Source organism: Monodon monoceros, unplaced genomic scaffold (genome assembly GCF_005190385.1).
Source record: "Monodon monoceros isolate NGI ecotype Baffin Bay Population unplaced genomic scaffold, NGI_Narwhal_1 Super_Scaffold_2, whole genome shotgun sequence".
NCBI lineage: Eukaryota > Metazoa > Chordata > Mammalia > Artiodactyla > Monodontidae > Monodon > Monodon monoceros.
Genome location: NW_021703776.1, coordinates 73,400,145 through 73,417,420, shown reverse-complemented (window position 1 = coordinate 73,417,420; position 17,276 = coordinate 73,400,145). Strand labels below are relative to the sequence as shown.

The 17,276-nt window shown below is 38.1% G+C and overlaps 1 protein-coding gene across 2 annotated transcripts in view; it reads left to right on the top strand.

Moving 5' to 3' along the window:
• Nucleotides 1–17,276, top strand: part of CTTNBP2 (cortactin binding protein 2) — a 158,946-nt gene that overhangs the window by 56,488 nt on the left and 85,182 nt on the right. Inside the window, exon 3 of one of the 2 annotated variants that reach the window (XM_029233780.1) lies at nt 4,299–4,523. The exons of the other annotated variant lie outside the window; for it this stretch is intronic. Within the exon in view, the coding sequence (XP_029089613.1) occupies nt 4,299–4,523 (225 nt within the window). The remainder of the gene's footprint in view (nt 1–4,298; nt 4,524–17,276) is intronic. 2 annotated transcript variants of the gene reach the window in all.

Here is a 17,276-nt window from a genome sequence, read left to right as displayed (position 1 = left end):
ACACAGTCTCCTTAAATATTAACACTTGTATATATTGTTGATCTGCCCTTTTTAAAAGTAATGTGGTACATTCAAAATTAAGCACTCTGTTACAAAGAAAGATCTGCTAAGAAAGGTATACTTCTTACAAGAATGTTATAAGAAATAAACATTAATAGTTGAAAAATGAGAACCCCTGCTTCTAACTTTAAGACAAGGATATAAAAAATGCATGTTGAATATATGTAACATGTATAAATAAATTCCTATATGGCTATAGAGTAGAATTATTACCTGGCATCTCTTAAAGCAGGGGTCGCCAACCCCCCAGGTTGCACAGCAGGAGGTGAGCGAGGGTGAGCGAGTAAAGCTTCATCTGCCACTCCCCATTGCTCCCATTACTGCCTGAACCATCCATTTCCCCTGCCACCCCCCAGTCCGTGGAAAAATTGTCTTCCACAAAACCAGACCCTGGTGCCAAAAAGGTTGGGGACTACTGTCTTAAAGCAATAAACATGGGATCAGGGGTCAGTTTAATGGAATGTATAAAATCTTTCACATTCATTTTACCTGAGGTTTCCAGGCTTTTAGGAACTTTAAAAGAAAATGAAGTCATATTAGTTGTGTATACTCTAGGGGTCCTAGAGACAAATGAGGCTGCTTCATTGATCTCGTTTTGAAAATGAAAGATACTGGGGACAAAGTTGCATAGCTTGTTAGCCCTACTTCTTCCCTTAAAAGAAGCTAATGTATGTGTCTTGAACTTCGTCATAAAGGTTAAGTGTCAGTCTATATTGGCAAAGCAAATGAGTTGGCAGTTTTATGTTTATGATCCTGTAGACATATAATTATACAACATTTTCAGCAGAAAAAAAAATTGCCCACACTTGACAATGCCACAGTTAAAGCTAGTAATTTTAAAATAAAGCCAAAATACAACGAAAAATACATGCAAAACTTTCACAGTAGTAACAAGAAAAAGTATTAAAAATTTTCAGGGGACTTCCCTGGTGGCACAGTGGTTAAGAATCCGCCTGCCAATGCAGGGGACACGGGTTCAAGCCCTGGTCCGGGAGGATCCCACATGCAGCAGAGCAACCGAGCCCATGTGCCACAACTACTGAGCCTGCGCTCTACAGCCCGCGAGCCACAACTACTGAGCGCAAGTGCCACAACTACTAGAGCCCATGCTCCGCAACAAGAGAAGCCACTGCAATGAGAAGGCTGCACACCACAACAAAGAGTAACCCCCGCTCTCCGCAACTAGAGAAAGCCCACGTGCAGCAATGAAGACGCAATGCAGCCAAAAATAAATAATTAACTTAAAAATTTTTTTCAGACCATAAAATCTGTTTAAACTGGAAATAGCCTATGATATATGTGTTTACCTCTTATATAAAAGTTAATTTTAACCCATTTATCAAAAGTTCACTCTGATTTAAGAATAACGTGTGTGGTTAAGAAATGGCTTGAGTTAGTGTTACAGATATTGTACATCATAAAATACGTTGGATGTGTAAGTAGACATCAGGTAATTTTAACTGGTTGTTAAAATGTAAGTTTCAGCAGGGGACCCATAGTGATATTAGTTACTAAAATGAGGACCAAGATGCAAAATTTTCAGAAGACAGTTTGAAATCCAGCTTTGACTTTTAAATTCCTTACCCACTTTAAGGGTATAAAAATACCTAATTTTTGGAGATTAAAGAGAGAAAGGTTTTTATGAAAGATCATTTCTCTGGAGAGAATGCTGGGCATCCCCCCATTTAGTTGCTTTTCCCTTCACCTCAAGAGGAAAGTGCTTCAGCCAGACTATTTAATGACTTACTAGGTTTCTCATTATGAGGTCTTGGTGCTCTGAGTGGAGGTGGGGCTGAAAAAAGCAGGCATTCTGTGGAAATGACAAAAAGATGGTTGCAGTGGTCATCTTGCACTCCCAGATTTTCTTTAAATGAAGATTCAGGAGTGTTTCCCATAGACTAGGTTGGGCCATAGGCATCAAAGAGTAGGAATGAGATTGATTCAGATCCAGTTCAGTAGAGAAGTCTGGAGAACATGGAACCTCAGCTGACAAAAAACTGGATTCTAGATGCTACAGAAGATATGTATGCAAGGCTGGCTTCATGGGTGTGCAGGCTGTGTCACAAAGGGCCATGCACTTAGAAGGACCCTAGACTTGGTTAAAGGATATGCTGTTACCATCTTGAAATTCTTAATAACTTTTAGCAAAGAGCCCATGTTTTCATTTTGTACTGGGCTCTGCAGGTTATGTAGTCTGTCCTAAATTTATGAGTTACATTGGGGAAACTGTAGATGAAGGGTCCCCAGCAGTGAGAAGGGGGGTGTGGCTTTCTCAAGCTACCAAGCACTTCATGGGAAAAGAGTAGGCTTTAAGTATTTGCCACACCCAGTTGGTAAGGCTAGTTTCTCGATTGAAACAGTCAGGTAGAATGCTCCTGTTCTCTCACCTCCATCTTCATCATCTTCCTCTACCTCTGGTCCCTTCCAACCCAGAGAGGACTAAAACAGCTGAGAAAGAGGGGGAGAAGACTGGATAAAAGAGAGGTTTTCTTTTCTTTTTTTTTTTTTTTTTTTTTTTTTTGCGGTACGCGGGCCTCTCACGGTTGTGGCCTCTCCCGCTGCGGAGCACAGGCACCGGACGCGCAGGCTCAGCGGCCATGGCTCACGGGCCCAGCCGCTCCGCGGCATGTGGGATCTTCCCGGACCGGGGCACGAACCCGTGTCCCCTGCATCGGCAGGCGGACTCTCAACCACTGCGCCACCAGGGAAGCCCAAGAGGGGTTTTCTTAAACGCTTCCTTCCCAGGTGGTGCAGATCTTAGCTGGGAAAGGGAAGCCATCATACCACTGAAGTTGGATATTCTAATAACCAAATTGAGAGTTTTATATTTTAAAGTGACTATAGGAATTGTATTAGATAAAAGTAATTAGAAAAACCATGGGGGCTATCCCAAGTTTTCATCCAGAGGTGGGGGATGAACTACTGCATTGAATAAAAATTAATAGAAAAGTGAAGGACAGAGTGAAATTGCTTTTGTAATTGCATCTCTGAAGTGATACTTATTCAGCTTATCGATTACATAATTGAATTTGAAGAATCTAGAAATACGAAATGCTTTTTGATTCATAAACCACTTTGACTTTTAAGTGTAAAATGATCCTCTGAAAGCTAGCTTAAATTTATGGTGAAATTGGACTTTTCTTAAATTGTATTTCCTAATCTAATTTGGTAATAGGAGAAGAAACATTAGATTTTCCCAGTTTTGCACTTGTGTTTATCTAGTTTTTGGCTTGCTGATAGTGGTCTCAAAATGGAAAAGTTGAGTTAGTCAACGCAGTTGCCTTTAAATTAAGGAAATGTATGTAATATTTCTTCAGAAAGCATGTTTAACATTTTGGACAGTTAAGCTTGATTTATTGTAATTTAGTTTTTCCACTGGCAGTGACTTAGAATAATTTTTTCTGGTAGCTATTCCAAATGACCTGAGTTAGGAAGCTGTTGCTTGTTTTCAATACATTTCTACTGCTCTTTTCCATATTATGCAAAGGCCATTCACTGTAGGCTAATTATAGAAAATTGCATTTAGTGCCAAGTGGATGTGAAATTTACTTCAACGCTGATGGACTGACATTTAAAGTAAAATGAGGCTATGTTCTTTCCTGGGACTCTGTGAACTATATTTTAATGTCCTTCAATGATGAGAAGACATTTACATCTTCCTAATTTTCTGGAGGTTTTTTTTGTAGTTGGTTACACTTCACAAAATATGAATATTGTGATTTTTGACATAAAAAATTCATGAAATATTTTCTTCTTCAAATATAAAATTCTTTCTGTCTGTATAAAACTTGGAGATTTATATTTTGTGATTTAATGTGACGAGGATTATGTGTAATGTAAGTTCGATAAACATATTATTTTGTTTTTGAATTTTTGCTAAAAGTTATTTTGTTGTTGATATTTTTTATTTTACTCTAAATGAGAACAGACTGTACCTAAAATTCAGATCCTTGAAGGAGTAGGCGTCATGGGAAAAACTGTATTTGCAACTTTTGTAATTTAAAAGACAATATTCCAAAGGAAGAAAATTTGAAAGTAGACTGAGTGGCATGGCAGGCTGGTCAGGCTTTGGGGTCACAGTCCCCTTACCTCTCACTCACCACCTGACATCACATGTAAGCTATTACTCATGACAGTTGTGAATACCATTTGGAGCAGTAATCACAGAACCTTCGTATAAATAGCCTTCTGTATATTTTCATTTCTTTCTTGAATACATTCCTCTGATTTTGTTCTAGGCTCGCAGGAAGGAGGTATTTATCCAGGAACGGTATGGGAGATTTAATTTAAATGACCCGTTCCTGGCACTGCAGAGAGACTATGAAGCAGGTGCTGGCGATAAAGAGAAGAAGCCAGTTTGTACCAACCCCCTCTCCATCCTCGAAGCAGTCATGGCCCACTGCAGAAAAATGCAAGAAAGGATGTCCACACAACTGGCTGCTGCAGAGAGCAGACAAAAGAAGGTATTGAGACTTTCAAACAATTCTTTTTCCCATAACACAGTGTAGAATGAAGAGACCATCTCTGAGGTTGTTGTTTTGTTCTTAAATATTTTCAAGAAGAGTTGGGATAGGGACTTAGAAATTCAAACTACTGACAAATTCTGGTGGCCCTTCTCAAATGTAACTCAAAATAAATATAACACTAAATCATAAAAGAAGTATGACAAATTATGTTTCCCATAATATTTACTGTATGCTTCCATTAAAATAATGGATTTTTTTTTTGGGAGGGGATGGATTTCCCTTCCCTAGTGCCCTAAGACATGCTTAACTGTTAGATGAGTGATCCAGTAATGCAACCAGGACTGATCATATGGTGGCATCCCCAACTTAGTTTATCCAACTTTTGTCTCCAGTATTTCTTTGCAACTAGAAATTATTTTTTTTTGAAAATGAAAATAATATGAGAATAGAATGAAAGTTTGCATAGTATACGCAGTCTCACAACATGTCATCTTGAAGTTCTGGTTCATCTCAGACTCACCTCTGGGGTCTGATGGTGTGTCTGCTGCAGACCTCCAGGCTCCTATTCACATGTGTTTCATTTAAACCAGCCTCCTCCCCCCTTCTCACCTCCCGCACCACACACATACATATTATTGCACATGAACAAGTGCTTCAAAGATTCCTAAGTGATAAAAGCTTACTGCGATCAGCCATAAGTAAATAGAAGTTTAAATTTTGTCCTTCTGATATGCTTCTGAGACTACTGATTCCCTCTATTAGAAAAGAGAGTGAGGAAATCAGAGAAGGTAATGATGTCTAATTACTAGAATTAAAAGTAACATGTTCTTCCAACCATTATTAAAGCATAAATTAAAATGTTTCTTCTGTTTGTCCTTTTCAGAGAACTTATAATAGCTCACATTTAACACCTGGTTAACAATTAACCTGAATGCACTATACTCTATAAATGTCTATGATACTGTCATTGAATGTGTAGGTTTTCTCCCTGTAATTGTATCCTTGCATTAACATATATATGCCAGCATTCTGGTATAGGTGTTGAATAAAAGCAAACCTTTTGCTCAGTATGCCACAGGGTAGGAAACTAAAGCACTGGGTAAAATAGTAAAGAATAGAAGGCCTTCCCTGCCTGGGAGACCGAATCACACGGTTTTACACTGGACTCTGCACACCCTCTACAAAGCTCTGCAGACAACCACTGAGGTCTCTGGAGCTTTTCAAAAATCCCCACAAACCGCATAAGCAAGAGCCAGTGTGTTTCCGCTGATGTCACTAAAACTCATTTGTATGTCTTGGATGAGACACATTTCAATTATGTTCTTAATGTGTCAAATGAGCTATTTCATGATAAAGTACATCTGCTCGGTTTTATGCTGTGTTATCAAAAATCAAGAAAATTTTTTTTTATTGTAGTTTTCGTTCAATACATAAAATGCATGCTTTCCTAAATTTTACTTGTTTTGCATTGTATCTATCATTCCTCTTATAAGAGAGAAGAAAAGAAATTCATGTCGAGTTGAATCAAAGATTTTATTATCTAGTTGATTTTTTTTAAATCAGCTTACATCCTGTTTATTTCTGAATGACTGGGTCATTTCCAACCTGGCTGGAAGTGAAAGGAAATTGTTTCTGTCCTAGGGGTCCTGAGAGGCTAGTATGAAATGAGCCAGTGATCTGTCTCCCGCCTATAATGGGGATACAGGGGTCCTTTATGGCCAAATTCACTGGCTGTGCAGTCTCAGTGAAGGGTCTGTCCGAGAGGCAGTGCTACCCTTTGTCCCTAAAGGATATTCTATTACGGTAGATTGTAGCATATGAGAAGAGTTACAGTTTGTACTCTTATCCCAAGTCTTTATTTATAAAGAAAGTATTAGAGCAGCTAATAAGGCCAGTAACAACAAAGTCATTTTAGCAACAAAATTACCTTCACCTTTACTCTTGAAATTAAATATATTAACCAAACATCTTCAGTTCTCTTGCATGTAGAGTAAATTGGAGCTTTAGAAATCTAAAAGCATTAAGACACAAAAATCCATTATTTTAAATGAGTCCAGGTCTTTAAATCACTGCCACAGCAAAAGTCAGGGAAAGCAAAGTTCCCATTATCTACAATCAAGTATTTATTATCTGACACTGGGCATAGCTTTGTGGTGATTCTAAGACATTTGGCCTGAACGCTGCTCTGGTTGCCCTCTCAAGGCGGGAGAAGAGACTTCGTGCTCATTGATGCGTTGGTTCCTGCTGAGACTACTAATAGGAGGGTTAACTGTTTGGTAATTTGTGTGCCAGGAAAATTTGGGCAAGAGTCAATTTGGCAAATGGCCTGAGCCTCAAGCCACTTTGAATAAGCTAATGAGTAATCATCATGGGGAACTTTGCCTCTGGTAATATACTCCCCCGTTTAGAACCAGTAACCTAGGGTGCTTGTTATTTGCGTTTTTATTATTTATCTTACGCACAATCTGTTAATACAACTTCTTTTCTAATTTATTTTCAGTCATTTTATTCATACATAGTATAATTTCTAGCCCTGAGATAGGAAAGATCTTTTAATTTGATCAGAGCCTTTAAAAGAAAGAAGCCAAAATAACAACTAGGAAATTCAGAAGGGGACAGTTTTTTTCACCAGAGGAAAAACTAAATGTAGTTTTGTGTATTAGACAGAGCTCCTTCTAGGCGGCCGCTCAGTATGATGTGGTCAGTTGCATGCTGGTAGCTGCGTCAGGCAGAATTTGTAGTTGCGAGCAAGTGAATCCAGTATTCTTGAGTTAAGCAGAAACAGCATTTATTTGTTCGCTTACAGCATGGTAGAGCATGACTGGGAGAACTAGGGGACAAGCTTGTACCAGCCAGCATCACTGACAAATGCTCACCGTAGATCTAGTCTGCCGTGGCTGATCCTTCTGCTGAGAGCTAGATACTGAAGTTTGTTGACGCCAGACAGCACCACTGCCATCACTGCTCTGGGTCTTGAGTGGTGCCTCCCCCTGGCCCTGCTTCTTTGCATTACTTATTTCCTAGTTGAAGCCTAAGAGCAGGTGCATTTGATTGGCCAACCTTAGGCCCCATGCCCTCTCCTTAGCTACAAGACTGGGAAAGCAACTATTGGCCATATTTAACTACTATAGGAGAGAACAAGAGGTGGAGAATTCTCCTGACATAGGAAGGAGTTTCAGGTGCTAGACGACCAAAGAAATGACAAATGGAAGAGAAAAGAGCAATCAAAATAATGCGTTTTGTTTATTTCATATGTCTTTTTCTTCCCATTATAAATAATTGTAATTTGTTTTGCCGTTTGTGTTCACTGTTTTCTACTTCATTATACAATGGTTATAACATACAAATATAATTTAATTTTAAATTGTTTTCATGATTTTCATTCAAGGATAACATGGTAGAGAAACAGCTAAAATAACATTTTTAGGAAGAATGTTTAGGACGCTTTGTACATGAATGATTGTTTTTAGCTCCTTCCTGAGTCTTTTTTTTTTTTTTGCGGTACGCGGGTCTCTTACTGTTGTGGCCTCTCCCGTTGCGGAGCATAGGCTCCGGACGCGCAGGCTCAGCGGCCATGGCTCACGGGCCCAGCCGCTCTGCAGCATGTGGGATCCTCCCGGACCGGGGCACGAACCCGCGTCCCCTGCATCGGCAAGCGGACTCTCAACCACTGCGCCACCAGGGAAGCCCCTGAGTCTTTTTTGTATAACTCATTATTACGTTTCAAGATGCATTTGGACTCCCCAGGAGCACTGCAGAGTGGGCATTAAGGGGAGCTGGAGACTGAGATCTGCAGCTCTGAGCAGGGATTTAGAGGAGAGAACAACTTGCCTCATCCATGTCTTCCCTTCTCTCTTTTGAAACTAGATCAAGAGAAAGGGGCACTTCGTCCCAACTTACCCTTCCCCCTCCCCATGTCCTCAAGTCCATTCTCTGTCTGCGTCTTTATTCTTGTCCTGCCCCTAGGTTCATGAGAACCATTTTTTTAGAGAGGTGGGATAGGGAGGGTGGGAGGGAGATGCAAGAGGGAGGGGATATGGGGATATATGTATACGTATAGCTGACTCACTTTGTTATACAGCAGAAACTAACACACTATTGTAAAGCAATTATACTCCAATAAATATGTTAAAAAAAAAAAAAAGAGGAAGGGGCAGATGAGAACTACAGAGCCCAACTGCTGACTGGTAGCTCCAGCCCCTATAAAGAAGAAAATCTCAATATATTTCATTGTTATGTATTTGTTTACCAGGATGGGCAGGTGCCAGTGAGGGTGACCATGTGGAAAAGAGGACAAGGGTGCAGTGAGTGTTAAAAGACGTGAGGGAGTAATAAAGAATATAATAAAATGTCATAAGAATATTTTGTGGTTGTGACAGACATGTAGTCTGCTTTCTCATTTTACAAATGACCATAATTGCTTGCCTCTCTCTTTTACACTTTGATTTAGAACTGATCGCCTTTACATTGCTGCTCTGTTCCACCTACAGAGCTTTTCCTTTCATTCTGGAAAAACAGTTGTTCGGTGCTCCCTTCATTCAGAGCTCCCAGTCTGGGTGCTGTTCTTGGAGCAACCACCCACTTCCTCACTACCAGTGAAGTTGTGTTAGTTCTTCTAAGCTCTTCCACATAATCCGCTGCTTTTTGCAAAAGGCTTTGGTAATACTGCTCCATGCAAAATTCCCCTTCAGCCATTACTTGGAAGTGGTTATGAGTAGATATAAATTGGACAATAGTAGAACAGAGCCAGCTGGAACTCGGTAGTCTTTATACACAAGAAGCTGTGGTTCCTTTATAATCTCCTCAGTGTGCAGTTTAGTTGGGGGTGTCTGTTCCTACCCCTACCCATCAGGTCCACAGTCCGTGGATCACTGCTCAAAATTGTCCCAGATTTGGTCAGTGAGAGCCCTTTCAAGCTACTCCTTTTGATATATTCCCATCATCCTTTGAGCACTTCCTTATTTTCTTACAGCAGGGTATTTTTTTCTTGCAGGCTCATCGTACACTTTTCTTTTTCCAACCCCTGCAATTAGCTCTTACTCCCAGAAGCTGTTACTTCCATTCCTTTTTAATGGAAAATAGTGTTTAGAAATGAAACTAAAGCTAGGAAATTATGTATAATTATCATATTTATACATATATTTTATATACACACAAATCTATATTTTATTTATCTATAGTTCTGTCTGTATGAAACCATGAGTTCATACTTATATTGACACCTCTGATTCTAATCCAAAACCATAGGGGGTACATTCTTGTCCTGTCTCTATTTAAAACTAACTTCTCCAACAGTGAGAAAGCTGAAACCCATTATACTTCAATATATTACTCATGTACTCCAGCCTAGAACACACAGAGAGTAGTTTCAGAATTGGTAATCCATAGCACAATAAAAAGCAAACATGCAAACCTGGAATTTACTATTGTTTATAGCTTTTAAAGAGATATTTACATTAAAGTGAAATTTACATCTTAAACACACAAATTGATGTTTTAAAAATGCATACACTTGTGTAAGCTGTACCCCTTACAAGATAGAAAATGTTAACATTACCATAGAGAGTTTCCTGGAGTGTCTTCTCCATAAATCCCTCCCCCACTTGAGGCAGCCACTGAACACTCTTCTGATTTTCTCATCATGGATTAGTCTTACCTCTATACTACAACTTCAGGTAAATGATGACTGTAGTTAAATAATAAGCCTTAAATGCACAAACCACAGGTCTTTCAACTTTGTTATTCTTTATAAAAATTGTTTTGGCTGTTTTAGGTCGTTTGCTTTTGCATAAAAATTTAAAATCAGTTTGCTGGTTTCTCTGAAAGCTTTCAGGGATTGAAGTTTAATTGACCCTTTAATATGTTGAGAATTGGCATCTTTAACAAAATTGAGTCTTCCAACCCATGATTATAGTATTTTTCTTCATTTTTTTCAGGTCTTCATGGTTTCTTTTAGCAGTGTTTTACTGTTTTTAGTTTAGTAGTCTTAAATGTCTTTTGTTGGGTTTATTTCTAAATATTTGATGCTGTTATAAACACAATTAAGTTTTTGCCAAACATTTGTTGTTAGTATACAGATATTCAATTGATTATTTGTATGTTGACATTGTATCCTGTGATCTTGCTTATCAGTTTTAGCAGTTGTTTTGTATATTTTATATGATTTTGTGGGTAAACAAGCATGTTACCTATGAACAGAACCCATTTTACTTTTTCCTTTCCAAATTGCCTGCCTTCCTCTTTTCCTTTTCATCCCCATCATTGCGCTGACTAGAACCTCCAATATAATGTTGAACAGAAATAGTGAGAGCAGACTTCAGAGGCTTTTCCTTTACTTAGGGGGAAAACAGTCTGTTTCATGGTTAAGTATGATGTTAGCTATACTTTGTTATAGATGCCCTTTATCTCATTAAAGTTTCATTCTATTCTTTGTTAAGTGGTTTTTATCATGATTGAGTTTTGAATTTTGCAAAATGGTTTATCTTTATCTATTGCTGTAGTCATGGTTTTGCACTTCATTCTTTTAATATGATGAATCACACTAATTGATTTTCAAATATTAAACCAACTTGGATTCCTGAGGTGAACTTCAGTGGGTCACCTTTTATTACTCTTTTTAAATATTGCTGGATTCAGTTTGCCTGTATTTTGCTAAGGAGTTTTGTGTGTGTGTTCATGAGTGATAATTTTTCTGTAAATTTTAAAATAATACTTGACTGGTTTTGATATGAAAGTAATCCTGGATTCATAAAGGAAAATGGAAGCATTTCCTTCTTTATTTTCTGAAAGGGCATGTGTGAGTTTGGCTTTCTTTTTCTTTTTTTTTTTTGCGGTACGCGGGCCTCTCACTGTTGTAGCCTCTCCCATTGCGGAGCACAGGCTCCGGACGCGCAGGCTCAGCGGCCATGGCTCACGGGCCCAGCCGCTCCGCGGCATGTGGGATCCTCCCGGACCGGGGCACGAACCCGTGTCCCCTGCATCGGCAGGCGGACTCTCAACCACTGTGCCACCAGGGAAGCCCCTGGCTTTCTTTAACGTTTGGTAGAAGTCACTAGTAAATCCATATGAGTTAGAGGTTTTCTTTAGGGGAAAATTTTTATTTGTGAATTCAGTTTCTCATAAAGATATAAAGCTATTTCAATCTTTTATTCCATTTTATGTCAATTCTGAAAGTCGTGTGTTTCGGAGGAATTTGATTTGTTGAATTTATTGGCACAAGGTTTTCATTATTATCCTTTTAATATTCATTCCATAGTGGTACCCCATCCTTTATTCCTTTTATTTGTAATTTGTGTTTTTCTATATTTCTTAATCTGTTCTTTAAATGTTTAACAATATTAATGATATTTTATTTGAAAAACAACTTTTGGCCTTGTTAATTTCTCTATCATTTGTCTTTTGTATTTCATTGATTTTTACCTTTATTTCTTTCCTTTTACTTTGTCATTCATTCACCTGACTTTTCCTTGCTTCTTAAGGTAACACTTAGATGATTGATTTGAGACAACTCTTGTTTTTTAAATAATTTTATTGAAGTATAGTTGATTTACAATGTTGTGTTTAATTTCTTCTGTACAGCAAAGTGACTCAGTTATACATTTATATATTCTTTTCCATTATGGCTTATCACAGGATATTGAATATAGTTCCCTGTGATATACAGTAGGACCTTGTTGTTTATCCATCCTGTGTATAATAGTTTGCATCTGCTAATTCCAAACTCCAGTCCTCCATCCCCACCCACTTCCCCACCCCCAGCAAACACAAATCTGTTTTCTATGGCTGTGAGTCTGTTATTGTTTTGTAGACAGGTTCATTTGTGTCGTATTTTAGATTGCACATATAAGTGATATCATATGGTATTTGTCTTTCTCTTTCTGACTTACTTCACTTAGTATGATAATCTCTAGGTCCATCCATGTTGTTGCAAGTAGCATTATTTCATTCTTTTTAATGGCTGAGTAATATTTCATTGTGTGTATGTATGTGTGTATATATATATATGTATATACACACACACACACACCCCATATCTTCTTTATCTATTCATCTGTCAATGGACATTTAGGTTGCTTCCATGTCTTGGTTATTGTAAATAGTGCTGCTGTGAACATAAGGGTGCATGGATCTTTTCAAAATATAGTTTTGTCTGGGTATATGCCCAGGAGTGGGATTGCTGGGTCCTATGGCAACTCTCTTTTTAGTTTTTTTAGGAACCTCCATACTGTTCTCCATAGTGGCTGCACCAATTTACATTCCCACCAACAGTGTAAGAGGGTTCCCTTTTTTCCACACGCTCTTCAGCATTTATTATTTGTAGACTTTTTAATGATATCCTTTCTGACTGGTGTGAGGTAATACCTCATTGTAGTTTTGATTTGCATTTCTCTAATTAGTGGTGATGAGCACCTTTTCATGTGCCTATTGGCCATCTGTATGTCTTCTTTGGGAGAAAACTCTTCTCATGTAAGCAATTAAAGATATGTTTGTCTGTATCCTCTGCTTTTCTGCCTTTAAATACTCCTCTTTTACTGTATCCCACAAATTTTGATATTTTTTATTTTCAATCAGCCCAAAATATATTCTAACTTCCTGTGTGATTTCTTCTTAAACTTTTGTACTATTTAGAACTGTTTTATTTTTGAATTTTGGGGTATTATTAATATCTTATTGTGATTTATTTACAATTTAATTCTGCTGTGGTCAGAGAACATATTCTGTAACATTTTAGTCTTTTGTAATTTTTTGGTGGTTTTTTAATAGCTCAGCAAGGGCATCTGGAAAGACTGCATCATCTGTAGTCCTAGGGTATTCTGTTCCATAGTGTCAGTTAGGCCAGGTGATTTTCATAGTGTTATTCGGAGCTACTGTATTCTTGCTGATTTTTTAATCTAGATGAGAGAAAATTGTTATAGATTTGTTTTTCTCCCTTCTGTCAGTTCTCGCTTCCTGTATTTTGGAGATAATAATTCAGCCATCATTTATATTGTAGTTTCTCTGTATGTAATGTGTCTTTTTCTCTGGCTGCTTTCAATACCATTTCTTATCTTTGTTTTCATCAGTTTTACTCTGATGTGCCTAGGTATGGTTTTCTTTATATTTATCCTGTTTTGGGATTTCTGAGCTTCGTGGATATGTAAGTTTGTTTTCTACCAAATTTGTGAATTTGGGGGCCATTTTTTTCTTTTAATATATTTTTCTTCCCCATTCTCTCTTTCTTCACCCTTTGGAAATCCAGTTATGTGGAATTTAGACCACTTTATATTGTCCTACAGGTCACTGAAGTGCTCTTCACTTTTTCAGTCCTTCTTTTCTGTGTTCCTCAAATTGGATACTTTCTTTTGCTCTATTTTCAAATTCATTGTTTTTTCTTTTCTTTTTAAGTTTTCCTTTCTCAAATCTTCTATTAAGCTCATTCAGTCAACTTTTTTTTTTCATTTTAGATTTTATGCTTTTCAGTTCTAGACTTTCCATTTGTTTCTAGTTTGCATTTCTATGCTAAGACTCCTATCCTGTTCAGTCACTGCAACTATATTTTCTTAGAAAATGGCTGCTTTAAGATTCTTGTTTACGAATTCCAGTATAGATCATCTTAAGATAAGTTTCTGTTTGAGTACATTTCTCTTGACAGTGGATCACCTAAAATACGTTTTTTGCATGCCCAGTAATTTTTTATTGCATACTAGACATTATGGATGATGTGGTACAGAGACTGTGGATTCTGTTATCTTCTGAAGAGTGTATTTCTAGTAAGTAGTTAACCTGGTTAGATTCATACTCTGAACTCTGGCTTTTTGCAGTTGGCAATAGCTGAAGTATTTGCTCAGTTCTTCATTCAGCAGCCTCCTCTGTCATTCAGTATGGAATCTCTCCTAGGAATGTATAATTCAAGAGTTAACCAGTGATGCTGGTGAGGTTAGTTGCAGTGGCTCCAGTTGCTTTCATCCTCTGGCTCCTCAGGCCACTGTAAGGGGTGCTTTGTGCTTGAGCTCCTGCTGCCAGAGCTATCAGCACAGGGAATAGCCCTCACTTGAAAAGCTCTACAAGGAGAAATCTCATCCAGTGCTGTTGACTTCTTCCTAATAGGAGGGTGTACTCCTCTCCTATTTTTATCACTTTTATTGCTCTCCAGAGCCTTCAAATAGTTATTTTCTTAGTGTGTTTTCAAATGTTTATCGTTATTATCTGCAGGAGAAGATAGTCTAATAAAAGTTGTTTCACCATTACTGGTAGTGGAACTTTCTCTGTTGTACTTTGTATTGTTATATTATAATTGCTATCAACCTTATAAAAAACATCATCTGTATGTTTAATATGGTCAGCTCTCTAGATCTTTGTTTGCCTGTTAAATGTGTTTTCAGAGGAAAAACACTGTGTAAAACTGACATTTTTAAATAGCACACATAGTTATTATGTTGTGAAATGAAAACTTAACATTTTTTAGTGCCAGGCACAATGGTAGATACTTGACATGTGTTTGCCTCATTTAATCCTATAATGTAATGACTGTCATTGCTCTGTTGTGCAGGTAAGAGAACCAAACAGAACTGATCTTTAGAGGGAAAACTTATCCAGGTGACATGGCCAAGAAGTTGGGATTAGAACTTAGTACTATAGTTCTTACTCTTTCAAGGACAAGAACTTTGTCTCTGGGCCAGAATAGTCAAGGAATTTTTTTTTAAATAAAAATTAGTTTTTAAGTATGGGAATACGTTTATATACTGATTGGAAGGAGCTGATAGAGAGGAAGACATTTAATATTTATAAAGAGCAGTGTGATCACTGATGGAGCAAGTCAGAGGTGACAGGGAGTAATGAAGTTAATTGTTGAAGAAAGTCTGACCTTCAGCAGATGGAAACCTCTCTCCCTTAGAGTGAAGGAAAGGACATATGGATTGGAGTGGCTATAAAAAAGCTTAAGGGACGAGACACGATGTAGAGGGAGTGAGTTAGTCTGAATTTTCTTGATAAAAGAGTCTATTAGGGTAGACTGAGAGTCTCTTGAGTTGTCATTGGGTGAAGTATTGGGGAGAGTAGCAAAGGTTTAAATATTCCCTGACATAGTAAATGGTAGAGGAGGCTAAATAGAGTTAGGTAGAGTGATCGATGATTGGGGCTCAGAGCTCAATTGAGTTTGGAACCATGTGTTGTAGGTGCATGGTTATGTGGTTTCTTCTGTGCTTTGCTATCTGTAGTGAGATTAAAAAGACTCATGTTCCTCCGAGATCAGATTTATAAGGCACGAATGATGGAAGGACAAAGATGCAGAAGAATTATGGGTGCTTTTATAGGAGTATAGTCTTCTGTATAAATATCTGAGATTAGTTGAGTTGATCTCCTGTTGGAAGTCTTTAATTTGATTCTAAAATGTAAGATGAAAGTTATTTCAAAAATAAAGTGTGGGGCTTCCCTGGTGGCGCAGTGGTTGAGAGTCCGCCTGCCGATGCAGGGGACGCGGGTTCGTGCCCCGGTCCGGGAAGATCCCACATGCCGCAGAGCGGCTGGGCCCGTGAGCCATGGCCGCTGAGCCTGCGTGTCCGGAGCCTGTGCTCCGCAACAGGAGAGGCCCCAACAGTGAGAGGGCCACGTACTGCAAAAAATAAAATAAAATAAAAATAAAGTGTGATGACCCATAGTATAGAAATACTATGGGCAGCGTGTATGATGTGGTGGGAAAAACTTGAGACAGTTGGAGACCTGAATGAGTGCCGGGATCCTGACATGGAATAACTGGATGACATCAGGGAAATCGCCAACTTGGCCTCTAGTTAGTTGTTTTATAAAGTGCAGGTAGCCCTTAAATTCTACAAGAAAACTTTTTTTTCCACCTTCAGAGATAAATTAGGAAAATCATATTTTAAAAATAAGCTGAAAATTGACCCAATATGTGCTTTTTCCTACGTTGCTATAAGAATTTGGAAGGGGAGGGGGTAATACAAAACATATTTAATATTTTCTTTATAGCTCTAATTTTCTGTATGCCTTCCATAGTAACCTATTGCTTGATGCATTTAGAAGAGTTAAAAGTGCTTTCACTATTAATAAGTCCAATTTTCTGTGAGGCACCCAGATGAATAAAATATACATATACATCTAGTATAGGACAGCACTATTGTTTCCCAAATCTTACATAATCTACTTATGAAGTCACCCCCAAAGAAGTGAAGTAAGTCAGAAAGAGAAAAACAAATATCGTACATTAACGCATATATGTGGAACCTAGAAAAATGGTACAGATGAACCGTTTGCAGGGCAGAACTTGAGATACAGATATAGAGAAACGTATGGACACCAAGCGGGGAAAGTAGTGGGGGTTGGGGTGGTGGTGTGATGAATTGGGAGATTGGGATTGACACGTATACACTGATGTGTATAAAATGGATGACTAATAAGAAACTGCTGTATAAAAAAAATAAATAAAATTAAAAAAAGAGAGAGAGGGAAATTCTGTCACATCTACAAGATGGATGAACCCTGATGACATTACATTCAGTGAAATAAGCCAGACACACAAGGACAGATACTGTATGATTCTATTCACATGAGGTCCCTAGAGGGTCAGACTCAGAGACAGAAGTAGAATGGTGGTTTTCAGGGGCTGTGGCGAGGAGGTGGGTGGGAAGTGAGTCACTACTCTTTCATATAGTAGAGTAGAGTGTATGTGTATGGATAGTTGTCTCTAATTATTCTTGGGGAATTATCTGTATTCCTGATCACCTCTTTATAGGACCCATTGCATTGCTATTCGGC